This window comes from Ailuropoda melanoleuca, chromosome 13 (assembly GCF_002007445.2).
Source record: "Ailuropoda melanoleuca isolate Jingjing chromosome 13, ASM200744v2, whole genome shotgun sequence".
NCBI classification, from domain to species: Eukaryota; Metazoa; Chordata; class Mammalia; order Carnivora; family Ursidae; genus Ailuropoda; species Ailuropoda melanoleuca.
Genome location: NC_048230.1, coordinates 23,494,160 through 23,516,581, shown reverse-complemented (window position 1 = coordinate 23,516,581; position 22,422 = coordinate 23,494,160). Strand labels below are relative to the sequence as shown.

At 58.5% G+C, this 22,422-nt stretch overlaps 1 protein-coding gene across 4 annotated transcripts; it reads right to left on the bottom strand.

The window, feature by feature from the left end:
- Positions 1 to 470: 470 nt before the first annotated feature.
- MLLT6 (MLLT6, PHD finger containing) lies at positions 471 to 22,416 on the bottom strand. 4 transcript variants are annotated; one of them, XM_034640022.1, is made up of 20 exons: positions 22,279 to 22,416; positions 20,987 to 21,066; positions 20,453 to 20,507; positions 20,141 to 20,250; positions 19,101 to 19,204; positions 18,780 to 18,873; positions 16,336 to 16,494; positions 15,340 to 15,438; positions 12,812 to 13,028; positions 11,698 to 12,312; positions 11,058 to 11,245; positions 10,715 to 10,823; positions 9,440 to 9,506; positions 9,095 to 9,240; positions 8,363 to 8,560; positions 8,168 to 8,256; positions 6,730 to 7,079; positions 6,199 to 6,289; positions 4,886 to 5,236; positions 471 to 4,347 (listed from the first exon to the last, which is right to left on the bottom strand). In XM_034640022.1, exons 1-20 carry the CDS (start codon positions 22,385 to 22,387, stop codon positions 4,306 to 4,308), a joined length of 3,273 nt encoding a protein of 1,090 aa, XP_034495913.1. In that variant the 5' UTR covers positions 22,388 to 22,416; the 3' UTR covers positions 471 to 4,305. The 4 variants fall into 4 exon arrangements, with proteins under 4 accessions (XP_034495913.1, XP_034495915.1, XP_034495914.1 ...); XM_034640024.1 differs by having other exon boundaries at positions 11,914 to 12,312; XM_034640023.1 differs by having other exon boundaries at positions 16,336 to 16,491.
- Between the last annotated feature and the right edge of the window lie 6 nt (positions 22,417 to 22,422).

Genomic DNA, 22,422 nt, shown 5'->3' with positions numbered 1-22,422 from the left:
CTCCCCACCCGCCGCCGGAAGCCCGGCTGCCTCCCCTCCCACCGCGCTGCAGCCTCCTCCGGATCCCCGGGAGGGGGGGGCGCACGGGGGCCGTCCCGGCGGCCTCTCCGCTCGCACCGCCGCCGCGTTCCGGGCCCGCGCCTGCCGGTGTGGGCGGGGACCTCCCGGGAGCCCGCGGCCGCGTCTCCACGAGCGCGCTGCGGCCCCTTCCCACCGCCCAGAGAGCTGGCTTTTTTTACTGATTCCCGCTTGGCGCGGGCGGCGGACGCGTTACCTCCTTGTGGGTGGGCACAGGTGTCCGAGCTGTCGGCAGGAACCCGGCGTCTTGCGCACCCGGGCTGTGAACTCCTATGCTGAGTGATTACAGAAATGTAACAGACCACCCCCCCCATCCCCTCCCAAGGCTCCCACAGTTGGCACTCCCCTCCCTTTCCCCTCAGTAAAGCCAGACAAAGCAGGGCTCTTTGGAATTTTTTTTTTTTTTGTAAAACATTCTTTTATTAAAAGAACAAGTGCTGTTTACGAACTGCCCTCCGTACAAATCACGTCCGTTATACAAAGATACAAGATCCGGGTTATGCACAATTCCAGGCTTGGAAGTGAAAGGAGGGGGGCATTGCCTTTTGGGCTGAGGATATAAAGGAGGTTCTAGAAAGAATGTAAAAGGAGCCCCTGGGTTTGCAAACTCTGGCTTCCCCTCCCTGCTCCCCTAGGAAGGGTCTGCTACATTGAGACAGGCTGGGATGGATAGGGGGAAAACGGGGCTGGGAGTCAGGGTTTGGGTCTCCAGTCCTGCCACCTGAGTACCAAGTTGGGCTGGAGGAAGTGAACAAAGGGAATGAAGGCACCCCTCAGTCCCCAACTTTTCAGTAGATCAAGTCAAAGTGGTTGGGAGCTAGACACACTTTGAATCCGGATTGATGTGACTGGGAGGAGCCAGGGTATTGCGCCCCACTTCCTCCAAAGTCCCCACTGAGGTGACCTTAATCCCTCTGGGCACCTCTCCCCAGGAAAAAGAAATTGAGATAAGGGAGGATTGGGAGCAAGCTGCCTACTCCTAACTTTGGCCCACCACACACAAGGAAGATGCTGGGGAAGCCTGTGCCTTTGAAAAGTTGTCTGTGTTTCCAGTTCAGGGAAAGGGAAAAGTGGAGGTTCCCCTTTCTCAGAGCTGGCCCTTGGCTCTGGCTCCCCTCACTTGTCTAGGCCCTTCCCTGGCGCACTTCTCTAGAACTCAGTACAGGAATGGGTGGGGAGCTCTCAGCCTCAAGGTTAGGGCACCGGGAGGCAGCAGTGGTAGACCCAGGAGCCTGATGGGAAAGACACACACAAATAGGAAAAACTTAAAAAAAAAAAAAAAGCAATCTTTAAAGTGTCATTGTCTATGGAGAGGATCCATCAGCTCTGAGCTAAGACCAATCAGTGCTACATAGATACCCTTCCACCCTGGGGCCCAGCCCAGCACTCACACACACAGGGACAGACCGACAGCCACATGGAGGTGGTGCAGTGGGGGGCGAGAGAGCCCAGGACCAGGAGGCCAGGGTCCTGAGGGCTGGTCCTGGCTCTGCCCCTAGCCCCTGCCCCTCCTAGGCTTGGAGCGATCACCTGTGGAGCAAGGAACTGGCTCCAACCACCCCTGAAGATAGGTCCCTTCCAGCTCTGACACTCATGCACCAGTCGTGACCTCAAAGCCGGACAGGGGTTCTGCATGCACACCCCTCACACCTCCACACTGAGCGTGATTACACACGAAGCTCCTCTCATGCATTTTCAGACTCCATTTCCGCCCTGCAAACCACATCCTTTCTCTCTGCTAGGCAGAGAGATTTAGCAGTCAATGTCTTTTCCCACTCCCCATCCAAATTTCGTCCTGGAAAAAGGGACAGAGGCTGGGAAAGGAGGGTGAGGTCAGTAAAGCCATTCCCCTTGCATTGGGATCCTGAAGATCTCCAGAACTTTCCAATTATAAAGCTCCCTCTGAAGAAGGAAATGCATGACCCCGCTCATGCCCCCCTGCCCCAAATGGAGGGACAGCAGCGATCCATACCCAGCCTGGGTCCCTTCTTTGAACCTAACCTGCCTGCGGCTGCACCCCAGCCTGGGGAAAGCTGGAAAAACATAGGCTCTTGGAGATGAGAACCCCAGGCTCTCGGGTGCGGGGAGGGAGGAGGGAGGTCTTGGTTCCAGTGCACTAAATCCTAGGGACCTCTCACTCTGCCACAGCAGCCTCAGAGAGGACTGGCTTCCCTCAGCATCCAGAATAGGAGTTAACGTAGGCTCTCAGCGCGCCTGCCTCGGGCCAGGGTGTGAGTGTGAACGAGCAACTCTTCTAAGAACCTCTAAAGGTTATTTTTCTCTTCCGTGGTTTGGGGGCAGGGAATTAGAGAGCTTAACAGATGAAGAAGATGAATAAAATGCGGAATCCTATCGTTTCTAATTGATATTTAGCATTAATAAAAAGTGAGTACTTCTGAGGTCATCACAACTGCCTTCCCCCCCACCCCCAAGCCCTTGCAAGTGCCTAAAAATTCCCTCAGAAGGGTTCCCACCCACCCCCTCCTTTATCAGCTCCCTAACATCTTACAAAGTCTGATCAATGGGAATATTAATATTATTTTCAGTATCAGAAAAAAACCAGTTGAGCAGCACAGGCAAAAATATATCTGCACTACGTTTCTGTCGTTGCCAAAAATATACACATCTTCTTTTCTTTATTTTAAAAAAAACCAACAATAACAAAAACCCAAACAGAAACACACAAAAAAAATCCACACATGCAAAGACTGACGAGACACGAGCATCAGGGAAAGCTGGAAACGCCTTCTCCCGGCTCCAACCCCAGTGCAACTGAAACAGACACAGGCTTCACCCTCGCCCTTCTCCTGGCTGCCCAACCGGCCCCTCAGCCTTTGCCACCAAAGGCTCTGGGCAGGTGGGGGCTCTTTAAGGTGAGAATTGCCCCCTACACCCCGGGGAAATAGCTGGTGGGTGAAGGGACAGGTGTCGGGTCAGCTCGAGCTGAAGGCTCCCCTGGTTGATGGGGGTGGGGGTTGCGGGCAGGGGAAGCAAGCTGGCTAATTCTGGAGGGAGGTTCTCACCAAAGGAAGTGGCACTTTACCGCCCCCCCTTGCCCCATCCCCCAGATCCCTGGGACTCCCCCTGGGCCAGGGAAGCAGGACCACCTATCAGTTGGGGAAGGGGAGCTCTGAGGGGGCCCGGGAGACCGTGTGGGAGTCTGGGGGAGGGAAGGCAGGACATTACCCTGATTCAAAGCCCCCAGCCCCCAGTTACTCTCCAATATTGGAGTACTGGTCTGGTTTTTGTTAACCATTCCTGCCCCAGAAAGGGACCAAAGTTGGTGAGGTGGGGAGGGTGCAAACAAAAGCTGGGAGCCCCCTTCTGGTGCTGCCTCATCTGAGCACTGCTCCTATCCCTGCCCTCGGCTGCCCCAGGTCTGGGGGGAGTCAGACAGACAGACAGACACACACACACACATACACACACACATGCACACACGCACAGGCACACGCGCTCTCTGAGTCAGGCAGCTCCATCTTCCCACCCTCCGCACTCCTAAATCCAATAGTGCAAACAAGGGGCAGGGCGCCAAGGGGGCTGGGCCTCACCCCCCTGCCCTCCCCCATCCCGACATCCGGGGGCTCCCGAGAGGTGGGGAGTGGTGGGGGGGCAAGGGCTGAGTTTGGTGCCGTCCTGCCCCTTCCTCAGCTCTCTCATCTGTGGGCTTTCACAAGCTCAGCTTGTAACCCTCGCTGGGGGCCAGAGGACCAGGGAGACACAGTCCAAGGAATCTCTTTTGCCCTCTGCCCAAGTTGGGAAGAAACTGCAGGTAAAGCAGGGCCACCCCTTCTTTTGTAAGAGATTTCCACGCACAGGCAGGGCAGGTGCAGGGCCTGTCCCCCCACCGCTCCCCACTCAAGTGCTGATCCATTTTACGTGGGGGGTCCAGCCAACCCCCCATTTATGCCATAGCCCACATGGCTCTTGGAGGACCTCAAAACATTGCTGAGAGTGGGGGCTCCTAGGTGGGGTTGGAGCCTGTCCTCCCTCTGAGCCCCTCACAAAGGGGTCAATGAGGAGGGAGAGCGGGCCAATGGAAGGGGCATCCCTCTCTCTGGCTCAGTCCTCGGCACCAGGAGCACCCCACCCTCCCCGGGCCTCAGCACATGGTCTGGGCTGGGGCTCTCCAGTGTCTGGGTGCAGGTGCCTGCTCCAGGCCAGGTAGGGCCCCTTAGGCCAAGATCTGCCCCCCTCCATTTGGGGGTCAGGAGGGGCTGGGTAGATTTAGCCTTTTTCCTGGTTGGCTGAGGTTCCTTTGTCAGCGGTCTGGAAAGAGAGGAAGGGAGGCTGGGGGTTTAGGAGGCGTTTGGTTCTAGCACCCGGTTGAGAACAGCTGCCTGGGGCAAGGCTGCTGCTGGAGGGGGCAGTGAGGGAGCCCAGCTGAAGCCCCCACCCTGGGCTCTTGGGCTAAGACATGTGTTTGTGTTTGGGGGGGGGCGGGGAGGGCAGGCTGCCCTGCACAAGGGCACCCAGCTAAGCAAGGCCAGCACCCCGGGCTCTGACAATATGCCCTCAGAGGAAGGAGGGAGGGCCTTTCTCCAAAGGGCCCACCCGGAGCATCTTTTTCTAATTGGTCCACCCAGAGAGGAAACCGACTTTCTAATTGGCCTCCCCAGAGGAGCACCATTTTCTAACCGGTCCTTCTGCTATTAGCCCGTGCTCGTGCTCGGAGTCCATCTCTGGCAGAGCTACCAGAGGCCCGGGGGCCTGGAGCAGGGCGCCTTGCTGACCTAAGGGTCGCTTCCTTCCTCCTTCTGCCCCTCCCGGAGAAGGCGGACAGGACGGCCAGGGGGCCCCTACTCACCCCTCCTTTGGGGCCACTGCCATCCGCCCCCGCCAGGCTGAGGAAGGGGTTGGTCTGGGCCGTGAGGACTGGAGGTCCGCCCGCTGCTGCTACTGCTGCGGCCGCCGCCGCCGCAGCCATGAGACTCGTGTTGTTGCCGAGCGAGGGAGCCACCAGGGCCCCGGCGGGCAGCAGCGGGGGGGCGGAGGCCGTGGGCAGCAGGCCAGGGGTGCCCGCAGACAGCAGCGGGGTGGAGCTTCCTGCCAGCAGGCCGGCCATGGGCAGCTGCGAGCCCCCGGCCAGCTGCAGCCGCTGCAGCTCCCGCTTCTGCTGGATCTGCTGGATCATCTGGTAGACCACAGTCTGGTGTTCCTGCAAGGGGGCCAGATGGCTCAGGGCACGGTGATCCCTGGAGCCAGCCTGCCCTGCTTGGCCCGGCCCCGTCCCATCTCACGGGAGCCATGAGGAAGGAGACGGGGGGGGGGGGGGGGCCCGNGTCCTGTCTTGAACTCCCTACTCAGGGCCTTAGTCTCCCCATCTGGATAAGAAAGCAGCGGTCTGGGTCCTGAGGGTCTGTCAACAGCAGGGCACTCCAGGCCCAGGGCTGGAGGAGATCTGACAGCCCTGGCCCCACCCCCTCGCTGCATCAGTTCCTTAGTCACTATGACAACCACAATGCCCCCAGGGGTGATATGACCCCAAGTTGAGAAACAACTAGGCTAGGTCAATAGTATTCAACTCCCCCCTTTTTTTGTTTTGTTTTGTTTCTTTTAAGATTCATTTATTTTTGCTTTGAATAAGTAGAGCATTGTCAGTGTTCCAAACACCTAAACGATATCAAGGTTTACCTTGGAAATCTTGCTCCTACCCCTGTTCCCATCTGGCCCCATATAGGAAACCAACTGAATTGGTTTCTTGTATTTCTAGGGAAATAATTATGTTTTTTTTCAATTCCCTCCTTTTTAAAAGGCAGAACTCCTTTTCTCCAAAGGAAACCTTCGCAGAACCCAACACACAACACAGAACCCAAAGGAGCCGCTCTGGGTGACAGGGTGTCCACCTGCTCAGCCACAGACTCTGCAGCTCCCCTTGCCGATCCTTGGGGCCTCACCACCCTCCAGACCTTCTCACTAGGCTGTGAGCATCCCTTCTGCAATGCCCAGGGCCTGAGAGTGACACTTACCCCCTCTGCCCCCACAGGCCCCGCAGGGGTCCAGCCTGGGGCGGCCCTCCCTCCCTTCTGTGCCTGCCTGGCCCAGCCTGGCCCAGCACCCATCGCCCATCGTGGGCCCTTCCCTGCGGAGCTGGAGCTGCCTGGGAAGGGGGGGCATTACCGGGGTCAGCTGTGGGGAGGCCAGGAGCTGCTGGAGCTGCTGGAGCTGCTGCTCTTGCTGCTGCAGGAGATGTCTCTGCTGCTCCGTTAGGCTGAGGCAGGGGGACAACACACAGACCGTGGGAAGGGGCAGGGAAACGCTCCTCCCCCACCCCGGCCCCTCCACATTCCCAGATTCCCTCAGTCCCAGGTGGAGAAAGACGGGATAGGCGGTTTTAGGGGAGGACTACAGAGAAACAGAGCAAGCTCAGACACTGCTGGGAGGGAGACAAGTTCGATAGAAGAACTTTCCCAGAAGGGAAACCAAGACTTGGGGTGCAAGAAAGAAACCGATGATTTTGTCCCTGTAGAGCACATCCAGAGGGCACTCACATCTAACATCTAGGGAGTACCTGGGGCCAAGAGGCAACTAGATTCTATACCCTGTAAGACTGGAGAACAGTCTTCCTTTTGGGGGGATGGTGGGTGTTGGGGGGACTCCCTCCCAGAGCCAGCCTCCCCGTTCCCTTCCCCAGGCTGAGCTCTCCCTCACCTGTTAAGACAACCTGGCAGCTGCAGCGTGGGGGCCCCGCCAGCCTGGCTCAAGCCCGCAGGGTTGGGGGCGGCAGCCCCATTCAACCCCCCCAGGAGCCCATTGAGGGGCAGGGCCCCGCTGCCCGCCAGCCCCCCCAACAGCCCCTCAGCCATGGGCATGGCCCCCAGCCCCGCTGCCCCCGGTGCCCGGCCCAGCCCGTTTTGTGGCTGGGGTGGGAGCGGGGCAGGGGCCCCCGGCAGGGCCAGGGGCAGAGTAGCGGGGCTCTGCTGGAGCAGGGGCAGCGGTGGGGGCGTGCTGTGGAAGGACAGCGACGAGCTGCTGCGGCTGGGGCAGCCTGAGTGTGGGTCCTGGGGAGGGAGGGGGAAGGGAGGGGTCAGAGGGGCAGGGGGCCAGCATGACCTTTCTGGCCCCCGGCCCAGCACCCACCAGCATTCTCACAGAGCACAGCCACCCCCACCTCACCCAGGCAGAGCCACCCAGGAGGAAGAAGCAAGGCCCAGGGATAAAGGCTAAGAATCCAAATAGTCTTCACAAATCATGTTTACAGATCACTTCCTGGGGGCCCAGCACCCCTCACAATCCTTGTTAATCATGAACAGTGACCTCGGTGGTGGCCATCTAGTGAACTAGACCCAGGGTTCACTGCTTGCCCCGAACTATCTCCTTATTCCCATATATGGGTGAAGCCATTAAGCAGGCTAAGTGGCTCTGCAGGCAGGAGAACAGCAGCCGGAGGGAAAGGCTCGGGTTCAAATTCTGTGTCCACAGTTCACTGGCTTCTCTTAGTTTACTCACTCATAACGGGGGCGGGGGGGATAGTAGTACCTATTCCATAAGGTTACTGGCAGCCTAAACAAACCAATATTTTGAAAGTCTCAGCACAGGACATGATCTCAGAGGGCAAGTGCACCATGAACACTCGTTATTGCTATGACTATTGCTGTTCAAGTATACAGGCACCCTGTTTGTTGGATTTCAACAGTAACCACAACCTAACAATAGATTGCTCCCCCCAATACCGCCGATCAAAGGGGGATTATTGGGTGCCAGTTGCTGTAATAAACCCTTCCCAAATACTTCTCAAAGAGGCCTTCCCTACCCACCTCCTAACTCCACAAGAATCCCACCCCCATTCTGCGTCACGGCCCTCAAATTATTTCCATTTTCGCACTTTTCCTGGTTTGGTAATGATTATTTTCTTGGATCGCTAGTCTATCTTCAGGAGCAGGGCTGCGGCCGTTTTGCTCACTGATTGTTTAGCCAGTGCCGGGCATTAAGTAGGCACCTATAATTATCATTTAATGAAAGAAAGAACGGATCGGTCAACCAGTTGCTCAGCCAGTCACTTCATTGCCCAGCCTCCAAAAGCTGCAGACCTGGAGGCCCTAGCGCTTCCCCTCCTGCCCCCCCTTTGCCTCCCCCCCGCGGCGCCCACCTCGGAAGACGTGGACAGAGAGTTGTCCAGGCCAAGACTGTTCTTCCCTGGGGGGCTCTTGCTGGTGCTTAAGGAATCGCTGCTGCCGGCTGAGGGAGGGGATCAGGGCAGGAGGTCAAGGGCTGGAGGCGGGGCCATGTCGTCGCACCGCCCGGCAGAGGCTCCCACTCCCTGACCCGGTGGCAGCCCCCTTACCTTGGGGAGGCAGGCCATAGGGCCCAGGGACTGGGCCGTTGGCGGCAGGCAGGGCGGCAGGCAGGGCGGGGAAGGGCACAGAAAGCTGCACGTTGAGAATCTGCAGTCGCTCCTTCTTGGCCGTCAGGCTCAGGATCTGTTCCTGAAGCCGCTGGTTTTCCTTCTGCAGCGCGTGCAAGGCCTTCAGCATCTCCACGACTGCAGAGGGAGGGTGAGAACGCCTGAGCCCCGCAGGCCTGGGGGGGGGGGGGGGGGGGAGGGGCGGGGCGAGAGAACCGGAGGCGGGGCCTGGAGGGCCGGGCCTGGCGGAGGAAATCAGACTGAGACCCAAAAGAGAAGGCGCCTGCTAGCAAGAGATTCAGGTGAGCTCGGGGAGGCGGCACCCGGGGAAGCCAGAGGTGTGAGGACTAGGGGCGGGGCCTGAGGCTGGGGTGGTGGGGGAGGGGTCGAGGCCCTGACTGGGAGCGCAGAGGCGGGAGGAAGTTGGAAGTTGGAGCATAGCAAGGTAAGGGCCAGGAGGCCCCGGGGGCCCAAGGCGGGAGCACACAGGTGGCGGGTCCAGGAGCCCGACCTGGCAAAGGTTAGAGGTAAGGCTCGTGGTAGCCACGAGTTAAGGCTGGGGCGGGGACAAAGGGCGGAACCTTAAAGAACTTTGGGGACCTCGGAGGGAAAGGTGACCGAGTCTGGGGGGTCCTAGGGCAGGTCTCCCAGCCCGGGCCCACCGCTCCTCACTGTTGACACCGGCCTCGCCGTCGCCCTGCTTCTCCAACAGCTGCTCCATGTTAGTCGTTCCGGGGGCCGCTGGGTCTAACTGGCCACCCCCGCAGGGTGCAGACGCTGTCTGGTCAAAGAGTGCGGGGAGGCTGCTGATGGGGGACCTGGGGTCGGAAGAGAAAACCGGACTCAGGCTTACCTCCCGTCCCCACTCCTGTCTCCCTCCTCCCCCCTTAGGGGCTCCAGTCGTCCCCTCTTGGACCCCACCCTCTCCTGGCGCCCGTCTCTCCGTCCCCTCCTCCCCCTAGTGTCCCTCCAGCCCCGCTCCCAGCCCCTCCCCCAAGCCGCCGCCCCCTCCCTCACATGGAAGACAGACTCTCCTGGGGGGAGGTCCCCCGACACCGGAAGCTGCAGTCCTCCAGGTCTGGCTCTTGGAAGGAGAAGGGGAGCAGGGATCAGCGGGGAAGGGGTGCCGTCGGCCTCACGGTCCCCGCCTGGGAAGTGGGTGCGGGATCTGGGACTTTACCGCAGACCCCTTTGCCCCAGGATCTCCCCCAACCCCAGCCTCGTAAGGCGCTCTAGCTGGTAAGGCGCTGGGAGCCCAGGCTCGGAAACCTAGCCCCTTGGGAGGTACAGCCATGGGATCTGGTCTCTTTCCCATTTTCTAGGCAGAAAGGCGGCCGCTGCCTGGTTTCTTTCAGAACCACCTCCCAATTTCTTTCCTGGTAGATTCAGGGTTATAGAAATTCAGGATCTAGGCAGTCCTCGGTTGAACTTGGACTTGCTATCTGACCTTGGGCTTGAAACTAATCTCACTAAAATGACTGTTAGGAGGATTAAAAATAAGGTAATAAATGTCAAGTTGTCAGCTGTCCTGCAGCAAACCCTTAATAACTGCAGCTATTATAATTAGTCTTGTGCGACTTCTCATATTCATAAGCTCACAAGTTAAGATTGCAAAACCTTTTGTTGGGCCACAGAATTCCAATTTGGGTTTTGGAAAAGGTAGTTTACCCTGCGCGGTCAGGTCATAATTCTGCAATCAGATTTGGCCCCTTTAAGAAGGTTTACCTGAACGGGCGGCCGGGGGTCGGGGTGGTAGCGAGCCCCGCCCCCTAACCGGCCAAGTGGTGTCTCTGCACCAATCAGCTCTCTGGGGCTGGGTTGACTCTCCAGGGAGGGGGAGGGGCGCTTGCGATCCACCCCCTTAACTCCGAAATACCCGGAGCGCAGGTTGCCCAGCTGGTGGACCCGAAAGGCCCCCTCCCAAGGACTATGTTCCAGCAGGGAACTATGCAAGTGACCAGAGTACTGGGCCTAGAGTCGGGACCAGAATTTGAGCTCTGGCTCTGCCTTTCTCTACTTCAACTGCTTTGAGCAAATCATTAAGCCTTTTTCTTCTGTGAGATGGAGCAGTAGTAATTGAGGGTCCTGTCCCGTCCCTCCACGGTTTTTGTTTTGTTTTTTAACGTGAAAGTGTACTCTGGTTTGTTGTGTATTTTTTTTTTTTTCAGGGCGGGCAATGGCCAGAGGGAGGGGGCAGCCAGAAAGCCCTCCCATCTTTCTGGGGTGACATGCAGGTGATGGGTGCCCCTCAGGTCTTTGGGAAGAAAGGGGAATGGGGTCAGAGTCACATACCTGTGTGGCTGCTCTCGGCTTGGGTGAGGAGGGGATTAACGGCACCCATGGGGGTTCCAAAGATGTGGGTAGAAGGGAGGCTAAAGGTAGAGCCAGCCAGAGAAAACACCTGAGGGAAAGGAGGTATAGTCCAGCCTGGTGGTTATTCTTGGATCTAGGGCACAACTGTGTGTGTGTAGAGGGGGAGGGGATCAGGTGTGCTGGGGAGGAGAGGACCAGAGAGAGGGAGACATTCGGGTGGCCACCAAGCCCAATCTCTCAATCTCTCCCGTGGAGAGCTGTGTCCCAGGCAGCCTGTCCCCCACCTGCCCAGGGATGGAGGAGCCCAGGGGTAAGGCCTCACCTGAGTGGTGGAGATAGAAGCAGAGGAGGAGGGGAGGGTGCTGGTGAATGGGGAGCGGCTGAGGCGGGGCAGGGCCGAGGTCCCTGGGGGCCCCAGCAGGCTGGAGGAGAGGGGGGTGCTGCAAACAGCGCGCAGCATTCCGCCACTGCCACCGTGGGAGATGGGGTCCTTATTACTGGTGTAGATGCCTACAGGCACAAGAAGGGCACAGAGGGAAGCTTACAGTCACCACCCCTCCCACACCCCTGCTCAGTCAGGTGGCTGGGGCAGCCCCCCCCACCAGGGAGAATACTCCCCTGGATCTGGCCACACACACCAGTCTAACCCTCTTGTTGCAAAGATGTCACTTCTTGCCTATGTGACATCTGCTTGACATGCCTGCTTATTAGACTGTCCTGCCCAGGCCAGGGGGATTCCAGGCTTTTCCGATAGGTGAGTCCTATTGACAGTCTACTCCAATCTCTCCCACTACAACCCTGCAGAAGACGGTACGGGGGAGTGTCTGAGAGCTGACTGGATCTTCTGGTCTTTATCTCTGTCCTTTGGAGCAGTTCCTATCACATTTCCCTCTGACTGCATGCTTATGCCTCTGTTCCCTCACTAGACTGGCTGGGCCCTGAGATGCCCAAGAGTCACTAACCTGCCCCTAGCAGGGGGGACTCCAGGCTCAGGCTGGGAAGGCTCCCTGAAGGCCCAAAGGTGCGGGAGGCCAGACCACCCAGGCCAGAGCTGACCAAGGAACCTCCAGAGAAGGGTGAGGCAGCAGTGGCAGTAAAGCCAGCCAGCTGGGCACTGGGCAGGGAGGGAGCAGCTGGGCCCCCAGCCCCCTCCTTGTTCCTGCTGCCCTTGGGACGACCTGGTCCATGTCGGCTCCTCTTGCTAGCTTTGTGCTTCTTCTCCTTCAGGCCTGTCTCAGGGGTCTCCTCGGCAGGTGCAGGGGCGGCACTCAGTGTGGGCATCCGCTTGTGGGTGCCTGCTGAGGCCCCGGACCCCGAGACGTGGGGAGACTTATAGTCTCCAGGAGATGGGGCCCGGGCCCGGCCCGAGCTGGAGGTGGTGGTGGAGAAGCGCATGATGGGCCCGAAGCCAGAGAAGACCACCTTCTGCTCAAAGAGGTCAGCCTTGGGGGGCTCGGGGGCTGAGGGAGAGGGGGGGGCTGAAGGGGTGGGGGCTGCAGGCTTGGAGTACTTGTCTTCCTCTGGCTGCTCCAGCTTGGGGAATGCCGAGAAGTCAGGGGAGCTCTGCAGGGACGAGACTGTACAGAGGGAAACTGGAGTTACAGCTGGGCCCCAGATCCCCCCCTCCCAACTGCACTAGCTGGACAGAGCTCTGGTCGGGGGGCTGGGGAAAGCCTGGGTTCCTGTCCTAGCTCTGCCACTGTTTCTATGTCTTGGGATGAGTGTCCCCCACCCCCACCCCAGCTTTCCCACGTGCTATTGATAAAGGGGAAAGAAAACTCCTGTCCACCTGACCTCACCAGACTGTAGAGATTACAGGAGATATCATTAGTGTTGGGACTTTAAAAATGGCACCTCATGGCCCAAGTGCAGGGGATGATGAATACTGTTATGGAAGTGGAGGGGTGAGGCCTGAGAGGGAGGGGCTGAGGGGAGGGTCCCGAGAGGAGTCACTTGGTGGGGAGCCCCCATCTTTAACCAATTTCAGAAGCAAATGAGATGCAGAGGCCCTTGCTAGAGAAGCTCTGGGCCGAAGGCTGTCCCGCCCCCAGCTTCCTCCAGGACGCCCACACTCACCTGCAGGCTGGAAGGGCCCCCCAGAGGAGGAGGAAGAGGAGGAGGCGGAGGAGGAGGCGGAGGTGAAACTGCTCACACCTTTCCCACTGCTCAGTTTCTTCCCCTTGTGACTCAGGCTATGGCTGGAAGACTTTTTCCCCTTCAAGTCCCTGCTGCTCTCAGAGGTCTCCTGAGTGCTGGCCTCATGGTGGGAGGAGGATGAAGCTGAGGAGGGGACCTGAGGGAAGGAGGAGAGGGGAAGGCTCAAGGCCAGCTGCCCAGGCTCACCCCGACCTGGCAGTGGCGCAGGAGGACATAGGGCCTGGACGCTAGGGGGAGAGTCCAAGTTTGCTTGTGGGCGGGGCGCCCAGATCAGGGAGGTAGGTGTGAGGACAGGGGAGTCTGTCTGTCCTTCACCTGAGGCAGAGTAGAGTGAAAACGGTCCCTAAGCCGGTCCACACGTGCCCATGTGTTCAATCACCCGCTGAAGAAATGCTTAATGGGTCCCAGAAGGCTGGACTTGTGCTGGCCGTGATGTGCGCAGGGGAGAGAGACCGCTGCCCTGGCCCCATCCTTGAGCCTGCCAGTCACCACCCCTCCCTGAGTGGTGCAGCCACCTGGCTGATACCCCCTCCCCTGGCCACTCTGGGCCCTTCCTAGACAAGCTGAGCTTGCAGTGCCAAGCCTCTGCTGGGACAGCCTATCCTGACTCTTCCCGGGAAACTTCTCCTCCTTCCAAATCCAGCTTGGAAGTCCATGAGGCCTCGATCTATGAGGTCACTGTGATCCCCGGAGTGGACCCAGCCACTCTGTCCTCTTAGTTCCAGAGCACCATGTCCTCACATCAGCCATGTCAACAGTTGCCACACTGCACTGAAACATACAGTCCCTGAGTCCAACCCCCGGAGGGCAGCATGGGCTCTGGGGTGGACCGGGTGGGCTCTGCCATCTACTACTGTGTTCTTTTGTGCGGCCTCTCAACCTCCCTGAGCTTCAGGGTCCTTACAGGGCCAGCTAGGCCTCTCTGGAATGGCTCGAGGCGCACAGAGCCAGATACACAGTGTGGGGTCTGTCAGATGCTGGTAGCGTCTGTGAATATACCGCAGAGACAGTGGCCTGTGCAGAAGTATGGGCCTTCAAGCCGGACTGCCTGTGCTCCCATCTCGACTCCCCCACATACTAGCTGTGTGCTTCTAAGGTAAATTACTCCACCTCTCTGTGCCTCGGCTTCTTCATTAATTAGACAGGGTTAATAAAATACCTAATTCATTGGATTATTTTGAGGATTAAATGACCTAATCCCCGCAGACCCCATCCATCCTCCTGTTCGAGAAGGGACCCTGGCATGCAGTGAGTGAGTGAGTGAGGGCTTCATATTACTGCCAGGGGTGGTGCTTTTCCTCCTGGTGGAGACCAGGTATTCAGTAACTGAACAAATGCTAGAGGAAGGACGGACAAGAGCCGCCCTGCACTGCCCTTCCCTGGGCGGAGTCCTGGTCTCTGTCTTCCTCTTTGTTCTTTTCAACAGCTGGAGTTCTGAAGGGAGCCAGATGTGGTTCTCAGAGCAAGGGAGGAGAGGGGCGAGGGGGAGGGGTAGCTGAAATGCTGGGGTGGGCGGAGGGGGATGGACAGAAGGCTCCTACATGTCCAAGGGGACACCTGGCTGCTGGGAACTCCCATATCTCTGGTCCTATTTCCACCTGCCTGCAAGCCCCAGGGAAAGGTCAGAGAGCATGAATGACAAGCTTTTCCAGGTGAGCCCTGGGAAGCAGGCGGTGGGGGGGGGTTACTGGGACAGTTGCCACAACATCACCCTGGAAACCCGATACTCTAAGATGCCCAGAGCTCTGCCAACCTGCTAAGGCCGGTGGAGGTGAGTGGGGTAGTAATGGCGACAGGAAGAAGCAGTTTCTCCAGGCCCCTGCGCTCCTTCTGTGGGTGGGGGGGGGCTGGAAGGAGGGGAAGGAAGGGGCTGCTCTGGCTTGGATTAGCAACTCCCTAGCCTCGGGTAGGGCCTGCTGGTTGTTCCTCCAGATGTTGCCCATTTCTGGAGACAGGCCTGACATACCAAGCCTGGGAAGGGTGGGATGAGTGGTGGTTTCAGGGTGCTGTCTGTGGGCCTGCCCCGTTACACCATGGGATTTTGGTTGGGAGACAGGGTCTGGGCAGTGTCCTGATGTGGGGGAGGGCTGAGAGTGAAGGGTTCCTCTTTGCCTGTCTCTGGGGAAATGGGCCCCAGAACTTGGAGAACCAGCCTGAGTACTGTACCCGCAGACAAGAGCCCAGTGCTGAGGCTCTCCGTCTGGACAGAGGCAGATGTAAACATCTGGCAGCAAGCAGGCAGGGCAACACCCCCTACCCCACCCCACCCCTCCTGGTTGGTCAGTGATTGGTGGGGCTGAGAAGCATAGTAGAAGGAGGGATTGGAGAGGGGGTGGGGCGGGGAACAGAGGCACAGTAACCTGAAGCTGCATGGGGTGCCCAGAGTCCCTGGCTCACTGTGACCCCTCCCGTACCTCGGCCACTCCCCCAGGGATGGGCAGCAGTACCTTGTCAGCAGTGGAGACCACGGGCGGGGTGAGGATGCTGGGCGGTGACTCAGGCCGCTTCTTGTGCTTCTGTTTAAGGCGTTCTTTGTCCTTTCGACTCTGGGGAAGGAGAAGTGACCAGATCTGGGTTGTGGGGGACAGTGTGGTTGAGGAGACACATGCCATGTGCATGTGGGGAGCAGTCCCCTCTCAGGGACGGGCTTTGTGGGCATCATGTCCCCCTATGGAGAGACTGGGGGACTTAGGCTGGACAAGAATGGCTGGAGCAGGTTGCTCTGGGAGCCAACAGCCCCTCCCCCTCCCCCTCCCTATGTGCTAAAAATAGCCTGTCCCATTCCCATGCCAGGGACACAGAGTACCACACACAGGAGCCCGCACCTGCGAGGGTGTCCACCTGGGACGTGGAGCTGGGTGTGGAGCTGGGAGGGGAACCAGGCACACTGTGATGTACCAGGGGATGGAGACAACTGGGCTCTAGACTGTGCAGGTGTCTGCAAACGTGCAAGGCCGTGTGTCGAGGGCTTTGGAGACGCTGTCATGTCCCAGGGAGGACATGGAGGAACCACAGAGAGCTCCAGGGAAGCCAGGCCCTCATCTTACCCTCCCCAACCCTCGACCCTTGACCCTTGAGTGTCACTTCCTCAGTCCCCTGCTGGCTCTTAGTGGCCTCAGAGGAAGGGCGGGGGCAGGCCCCAAGGCCTCAGGGGCACCTTGTGGTTGTTTCTTGAGTTATGTGTTAGGGCACCTGGGGGGCTCAGTTGGTTGAGTGTCTGCCTTCAGCTCAGGTCATGATCCCAGGATCCCGGGATTGAGCTCTGCATCGGGCTCCCTGCTCAGTGGGGAGCCTGCTTCTCCCTCTGCCCCTCTCCCCCCAACTTGTGCTCTTTCAGTCTCTCTCTCAAATAAATAAATACAATCTTAAAAAAAAAAAAAAGAAAAGAAAGAGTTATGTGTTTGTGGGTGTGGGCAGGAGAAGGAAAAGGAGAAGACATTTACCTTCTTCTGGCCCCTTTCATGGTGGGAAGGGTGCTTCTCCTGCTGGGTGGATGGAGAGGCTGATCGGCTTCTCCGGCCAGCGATAAAGCCACTGCCACCTCCCCCTGTGCTGCTGCCTCCGGCTCCTCCGCCGCCCCCGCTGGTATGCCGGGATGTCTTCTGGGGAAAGAAGAGAGAGGAATTGCCAAACCCTACTTTCGATAGATTAGAAAAAGATTCCTGGAAGTCAGAGGATCGTGGGGGGCCAGTCCCTCCCACCGTGCTTGTCACTAAGAGGACCTTGTGTCTTCAGTGGTGCTCTGCTCAGCAGAAGGCATTCCCCGGCCCTAAGTCCTAGAGCTTGCCCAGTTGGCTTATCCAATGCACAGACCCAGCAACTGAGGCCCAGAAGGGCTAGGGGCGTCTTGGCCCGGGCAAGGAACCGCTAGAGGTAGGACAAGGGCCTGAATCTCTTATTTTCTGCCCACATCTTTCCATGGTGCCTCCTGGCCCATCTTAGGCAGCCTGAGCCACAGCCCAGTTCCACCTCTTTCGTTGGGGTAGAGGCTGCAGGGGGGCCCTCTTGGGTAGTCCCTGCTCCCCCACACTCCGCCCCATGTTCCCCCTCCAGATACTTCGCTCCAGCCATCAGCCCCTTTTCTCTTGATCCTGGCCCTCCCCTTCCATCAAACCCACAGTGGGTCCTTCTGTCCCAAAGGACCTAATGCCCTTAAGAAGGGGGAAGTAAATATACATGACAGCAAAAACCCAAATGATCCTTGTTCTGCCTTTCTTCCCAGCCAGGGCCTGCCCCCTCCTTCCCTTCACTGCTGAGGACTGCCCCCTGCCTTACAGCTTCACCTGTCCCAGACTTGCAGGTCTCCCCTCTAAGGTCACCCACTACCTCCCAGTTGTCAAATCCAACGACTAATTTCAAGCCCTGTCCAACCCAGCTGCTCCCCAGTAGTGGGTACTGCTCCTACCTCGCCAAGCACTTGACCCTCCTCTTCATGGTCCCCCTCACACCTTGACCCACCGTATCCTGGTGGGCATCTGAGGATTCCAGCCCAGTCTTCTCTCCTTGGGGCTGCCACCAGCTACCACCACCCTGCCTGGGGGGCTGACAGTCACCGGACGTGAACTTCCCCATGTGGTACCCCCTCTTTGCCACATGGAGCTCCCTACCTTGTCCTAAGCTGTTATCAAACCCTGAAACCAAGGTGACCATATAATTTATGATCCAAAGCAGGACCCTTTTGAAAACAAAGGGGGGGAACTATACATAAGTACACCAGGGTGACAGACAAGAACTGGAACTATCGAGGGCAGAATAGGACACAGGACAACCCTACGGAAGCCCACCGTACCCCCTGTTCATAGCAGGCCCAGGTGCCCGAGCCCGGACAGCCTGGATTCTCTGTCCCGCCTTCAAATGCCCCTTCTCAGCCACCCCCACATGTAGGCCTGTCTACCTAGAAACGGCTCTCGAGTCCAGCCTTATCCCTCCAGCCCCCCCTGCTCGCAGCTGTCTACCAGCCGCCAGCCTCAGCCCTTTGGATCCAGCCTGACAGTGGCTGCCAGGGTAATCTTCCTAAAAAACAAATCTGATCATGTTACCCTCCTGCTTACGAGCCCATGGCGCGGGGGTGAGGTCCCCGCTGCATTCCCAGTCAGGCCGCAGCCTCCCTCTCCAGGACACCCCCGGAGTTTCTGGAGCATGCAGGCCTCTCCACAACCATGGACTAGAAGCCCTCGTCCAGCCTCTCCTTGGGCCCTGGAAGCCTAGGGCAGAAGCCAGCCCTGCCCTGGCCACCTGAGCTTTCTGGTCATCTCCTGCCTCACTCTCCCCAAGCACCCCGTTCTGTTCCCGAGTTCTCTTTTTCACCTCAGGACTCGGCCCATGCCCGTCCCTCCACCTAGGCCTCGTCTCTTTCTGTCTTTGCTTGGCAGGTCCCCAAGGAGCTTTCAGATCAAACTGTGTGTTCTGAATCCCGCACACCAGCTGTGGGATAAGTTACACGACCTCGGTGGGTCTGAGTTCACTAATCTGTAAAGTGGAAAATACAGTACACCCAGTTCTTAGGGTGGCAGGGAGGACCACGTCAAATGACCCATGTAAAGAGCTTCGTACGGAGCCCAGAGCACAGTCACCCCCCACAAATGTTGGCTCTTCTTGCTGCCACTTCCACGCCGCTTAAATGCCGCCTCTTCCTTGAAGCCTCCCGGACTCTGACGGGCAGGGTCTGAGCTCTGTCTTCTGGGATGGACCGCCTGGCTCAGCCCCCATTCACCTCCCGCAAGCTGTACCTCAGCCTCTTCCTTATCTGGTGGCAAAGCTCCTCAGGGCAGGGCCCGGGTTCCCTCCATCTCTGTCCCCCTAGCACCTGGCACCAGCCTGGCCCAGAGCCCACACCCTCCGACACAGGACCGCCTGACGCACTCACGGCCGGGCGGATGGGACTCACCATTTTGCTGAAGTGGTATTTGCAGTAGCCGCAGTACTTGACGTTGTCCACCTCCAGCACTTCCTCCTCACACAGCAGGCCTGCCATTTGGGCGCTGGGCAAAAGAGATCAGCCTGAGAAGCCTGTGGCCACAGACCAGACCGGCCACCTTCTTCCCACCCTCCTGGGCTGTGGCCAGCGTGAGGCCAAGACCGTCCGAGGGCATCCCCGCCATCGCCACAAGAGAGACAGCTGTCTGTGGCAAACCTTAGACGGGGTTGGGCCAGCTGGCCAGGGATCCCAGAGAACCCTGGAGGGGGGCGGGACAGGCAGGGGTCTCACCAGGTGACGTGGAAAGCTTGCCGACACCCGTGGCGGTTACAGGTCATGCAGGCTCCTGAGGCCGCCTTGCTCTCCCGGCCCTGCTCCTCGCAGATGTAGCATGTCTGCGGGACACAGTACAGTTGTCCCCTCCTCCCTGCTACCCGAGGGATCCCTTGGCCTTCTCAGCTCTCTCCTCTCCCCGCCATCCTAGGCCAGGGCGAGATGGTCAAAGTTTCTGCGATGATGGAACTTTTCCATACCTCGCTGTCCAATACAGGAGCCATAAAGGCTACTGAACCCCTGAAATGGGGCTAGTCTGACTGAGGAACTGAACTTGAAATTGGGTTGCATCTTAATTTGCATAGCCGCATGTAGCTGGTAGCTACTTTAGTGGACAGCAGTCCTTGGGTGGTAGGCTCTGGAAGGCCACGAACGACGTCTGCCTTGCCTGCAGTCAGCTCATTCCCACCTCTGGGCCTTTGCTCATGTTATTCCTTCTGCCTGGATCCAGAACTCCACCCTCCTCAAGGCTGGCTTCAGCCTGCATGTCTCTTTCCTTGACCACTTTCTCTAACGTCAGCCCTCCACGAGGTAGGCTTTATTTTTGTACCTTGTTTCTTTTCTTCACAGCACTGACCACAAACTGCATTTCTTTTATTTGCCTGTTCATTGATATTTACAGTCTTCCCACACGAAAGCCTGCGTTCTACGGGGCAGGGAACACAGCTGTTTCGATAAGCAACCCCATGCGCCTGGTTCCTCGGCCCGGGTCTGGCCTACAGTAGGCATTTGGTACAACATGTTCAGTGAATGAGTAAGTGATGTGCTTGCTCAAGTCCACGCCCGGCTGTTACTACTGCCACGGAGCCTACTTGTCCACGTGAGTTCCAGAGCACAGGCGTGTGTCTGGCAGTGGAAGGCGCCTGCCTACCTCCTGAGTACCCCTTTGGCTGGACAGAATCAGATTATACTGGATGGAGAGAGAGCTGGAGGGACCCAGGACAGCTGGCTGGGGGGGCGGTGTGGGGGCTGGTACGGGGTAGGCAGGGCCCGCTGACCTTGTTGAAGCGGTCGTGAGGCACGTACTGCAGCACGATGGGCTCCATGGTGAGCACGTTGGCGAACTGCACCTCGGGGATGTAGAGGGCGCACACCACATGGGCCCAGCCTGGGGCGGTGGGGGGCCGGCCTGAGAGCCTGGCCCCTCCCCGCCCCACGCCATCAGATTCCAATGCCAGCCAGGGAAGGAAAACCCATCCTCCAGCCCCACCATGGCCACCCAACAGAGTCCACTCCTGCCTTCCCAGACCCCACTCAGGGGGCCTTGCTGACTTCCATGGATGAGCTCTGGGGCTCAGGGCCCCCCTCACCTCCATTATCAGTCCTCTTCAATGCCCCGTCTTTGTGTGGGCACAGCTCACACCTCTGCCAATGCAAGGGGGCACAGGGATTTTGGGGGGGGCTTTTCAAAAGGGGGTGGGGGGATCTGCTGAGCCGGGCCCTTCCTGAACACATTCACAGGGCCCCAGGATGAAATGAGCTGTCTATGGGGGATGGGTGGGGGTATGGAAGAAACCGGGTTGGCCGTGAGTGATAATTGTTGGAGATGAGTGATGGGGATGTGAGGTTTACTGTAGTATTCTCTCTACTTCTGTACATGTTGGAAACTTTTCACAGTAAAAAGTTCAAACAACTAACAAACAAAAATAAAAGGCCCAGTGCTGGGGGGTGGGTGGGGCAGAGTAAAGGATAAGCTGAGGGAGTGATGGGTTGGTGAGAGATGTGCAGGAAACAGGAAGTCCTGTGTGACAGTCCCACCCTAGCCTCAGCCTCTCTGAGTCCCCTAGTTTAACTGGGAGGAGATGCTCAGGTGTACAGAAGGGGGGAGGGAGTCTCAAACTCACCACCCTGGCTGCTCGCTCCTGAGATTCACATTTCCGGCAGAACCAGGGTCCCGTTGGCACCTGGACGATGCCATAGCAAGCTGGGGGGTGGGGAGAAGAATCACCAAGTAAATCTGTGGGCAGTAGCTTTTCTCAGAGCAACTGGGGTAAGGGGGTGACTCTAAAGGAGGGGCCTGGCTGCTCCCCTGTCTGGAGTTGCTCACTAGACAGCAGGATCACAAGGAATGCCTAACAGCACATGTCCAGCCTTCAACCACAAAACCAAGCACTCCAAACAGGGATGAGAAGTCTGAGTCCTTGACTTTAAACTTCTAGAAGACCCCCACCCCCACCCCCACCGCATGCTCTTTCTGGATCTGTTTCCCAACACCTTGCCTGGGAACAGTCCTCATCATCAGGAATAGAGAAAACCAGAGGGACAACATTTACGATAGTCAAACACGTTTTGTTGTTATGGGGGGGGGGCATTTCTTAAAGGGCCAGCAAGGGAAGAGGTAGGGAAGTAGGGGGTCCAGGGACCTCATCTTAAGCCTCTAACTATAATAGGTACAGGTCAAAAGTCAAGGCCGAGGGCAGGTGCAGTGCAGGTAACCAATAGGAGAGCAGCGGGAAGCCCGGACAGCCACAGCATTAAGGGCTGTCCCAGGAAGGTGGGGGGGCAGCTGGCTGTGCCAGACAGGCGGGAGATATCAGCCTGCGCCCTCGGCAAGACTCCTCAAGGAGTTAACTCCCGAACCATGTGCTGTTGGGGGAAACTCCAAACCTCCCTCTTCTCGATTCCCGGCCCCCTGCACAACCTCTCTCCTATCCGCAGCTCTTCCCGGAGGATTTTAGGAGTCCCCTCTCCCCTGGGACCCTTCTCCTCGCTTCCCAATTCCGCTCCTCCCAGTATCCGGAAGCGGGAGGGGGGATGACCCCCCCTTGACCTCTCCCTCCGGGAGCCTGGACCAAAATAACCGGGCGGGAGGGGACACCTCGCAGGTAAACATTCCCCCAGCAGCCCCGACACTAGCGGTGTGGGGCGCGGAGAGTGCACTCACTGCCCCCTAGTCTGTCCCCAAACTCCCTCAACTTGGGGTGGGGGGCGCGGGACTGGAACAATAGGCAAGAAAACAATGCCTGACCCGGTCCTCCAGGACCGGGCGGGGGGAGCCCCCCGACGCCTCCCTTCCCTTCAGGTGGGGTGGGGGAGGGGCGCCCAAGCCCCGGGAGGTCTCCGGAGGGCGCGGCCCGGGGCTCCCCGCGCGCGCCGCCCTCGGGGTCCCGCCGCCCCCCGCGGGCCACCCCCGTACCTTGGTGGACAGCCACGCTGCACGCGTGCCCATCACAGTAGACCAGCGGGTTCTCGGCCCAGCCCCTCTCGTCCGAACATACGCAGCAGCCTCCTACCATCTCCTTCATACTCCCATGAGCTCCCTCCGGGGCTGGGGCGGGGG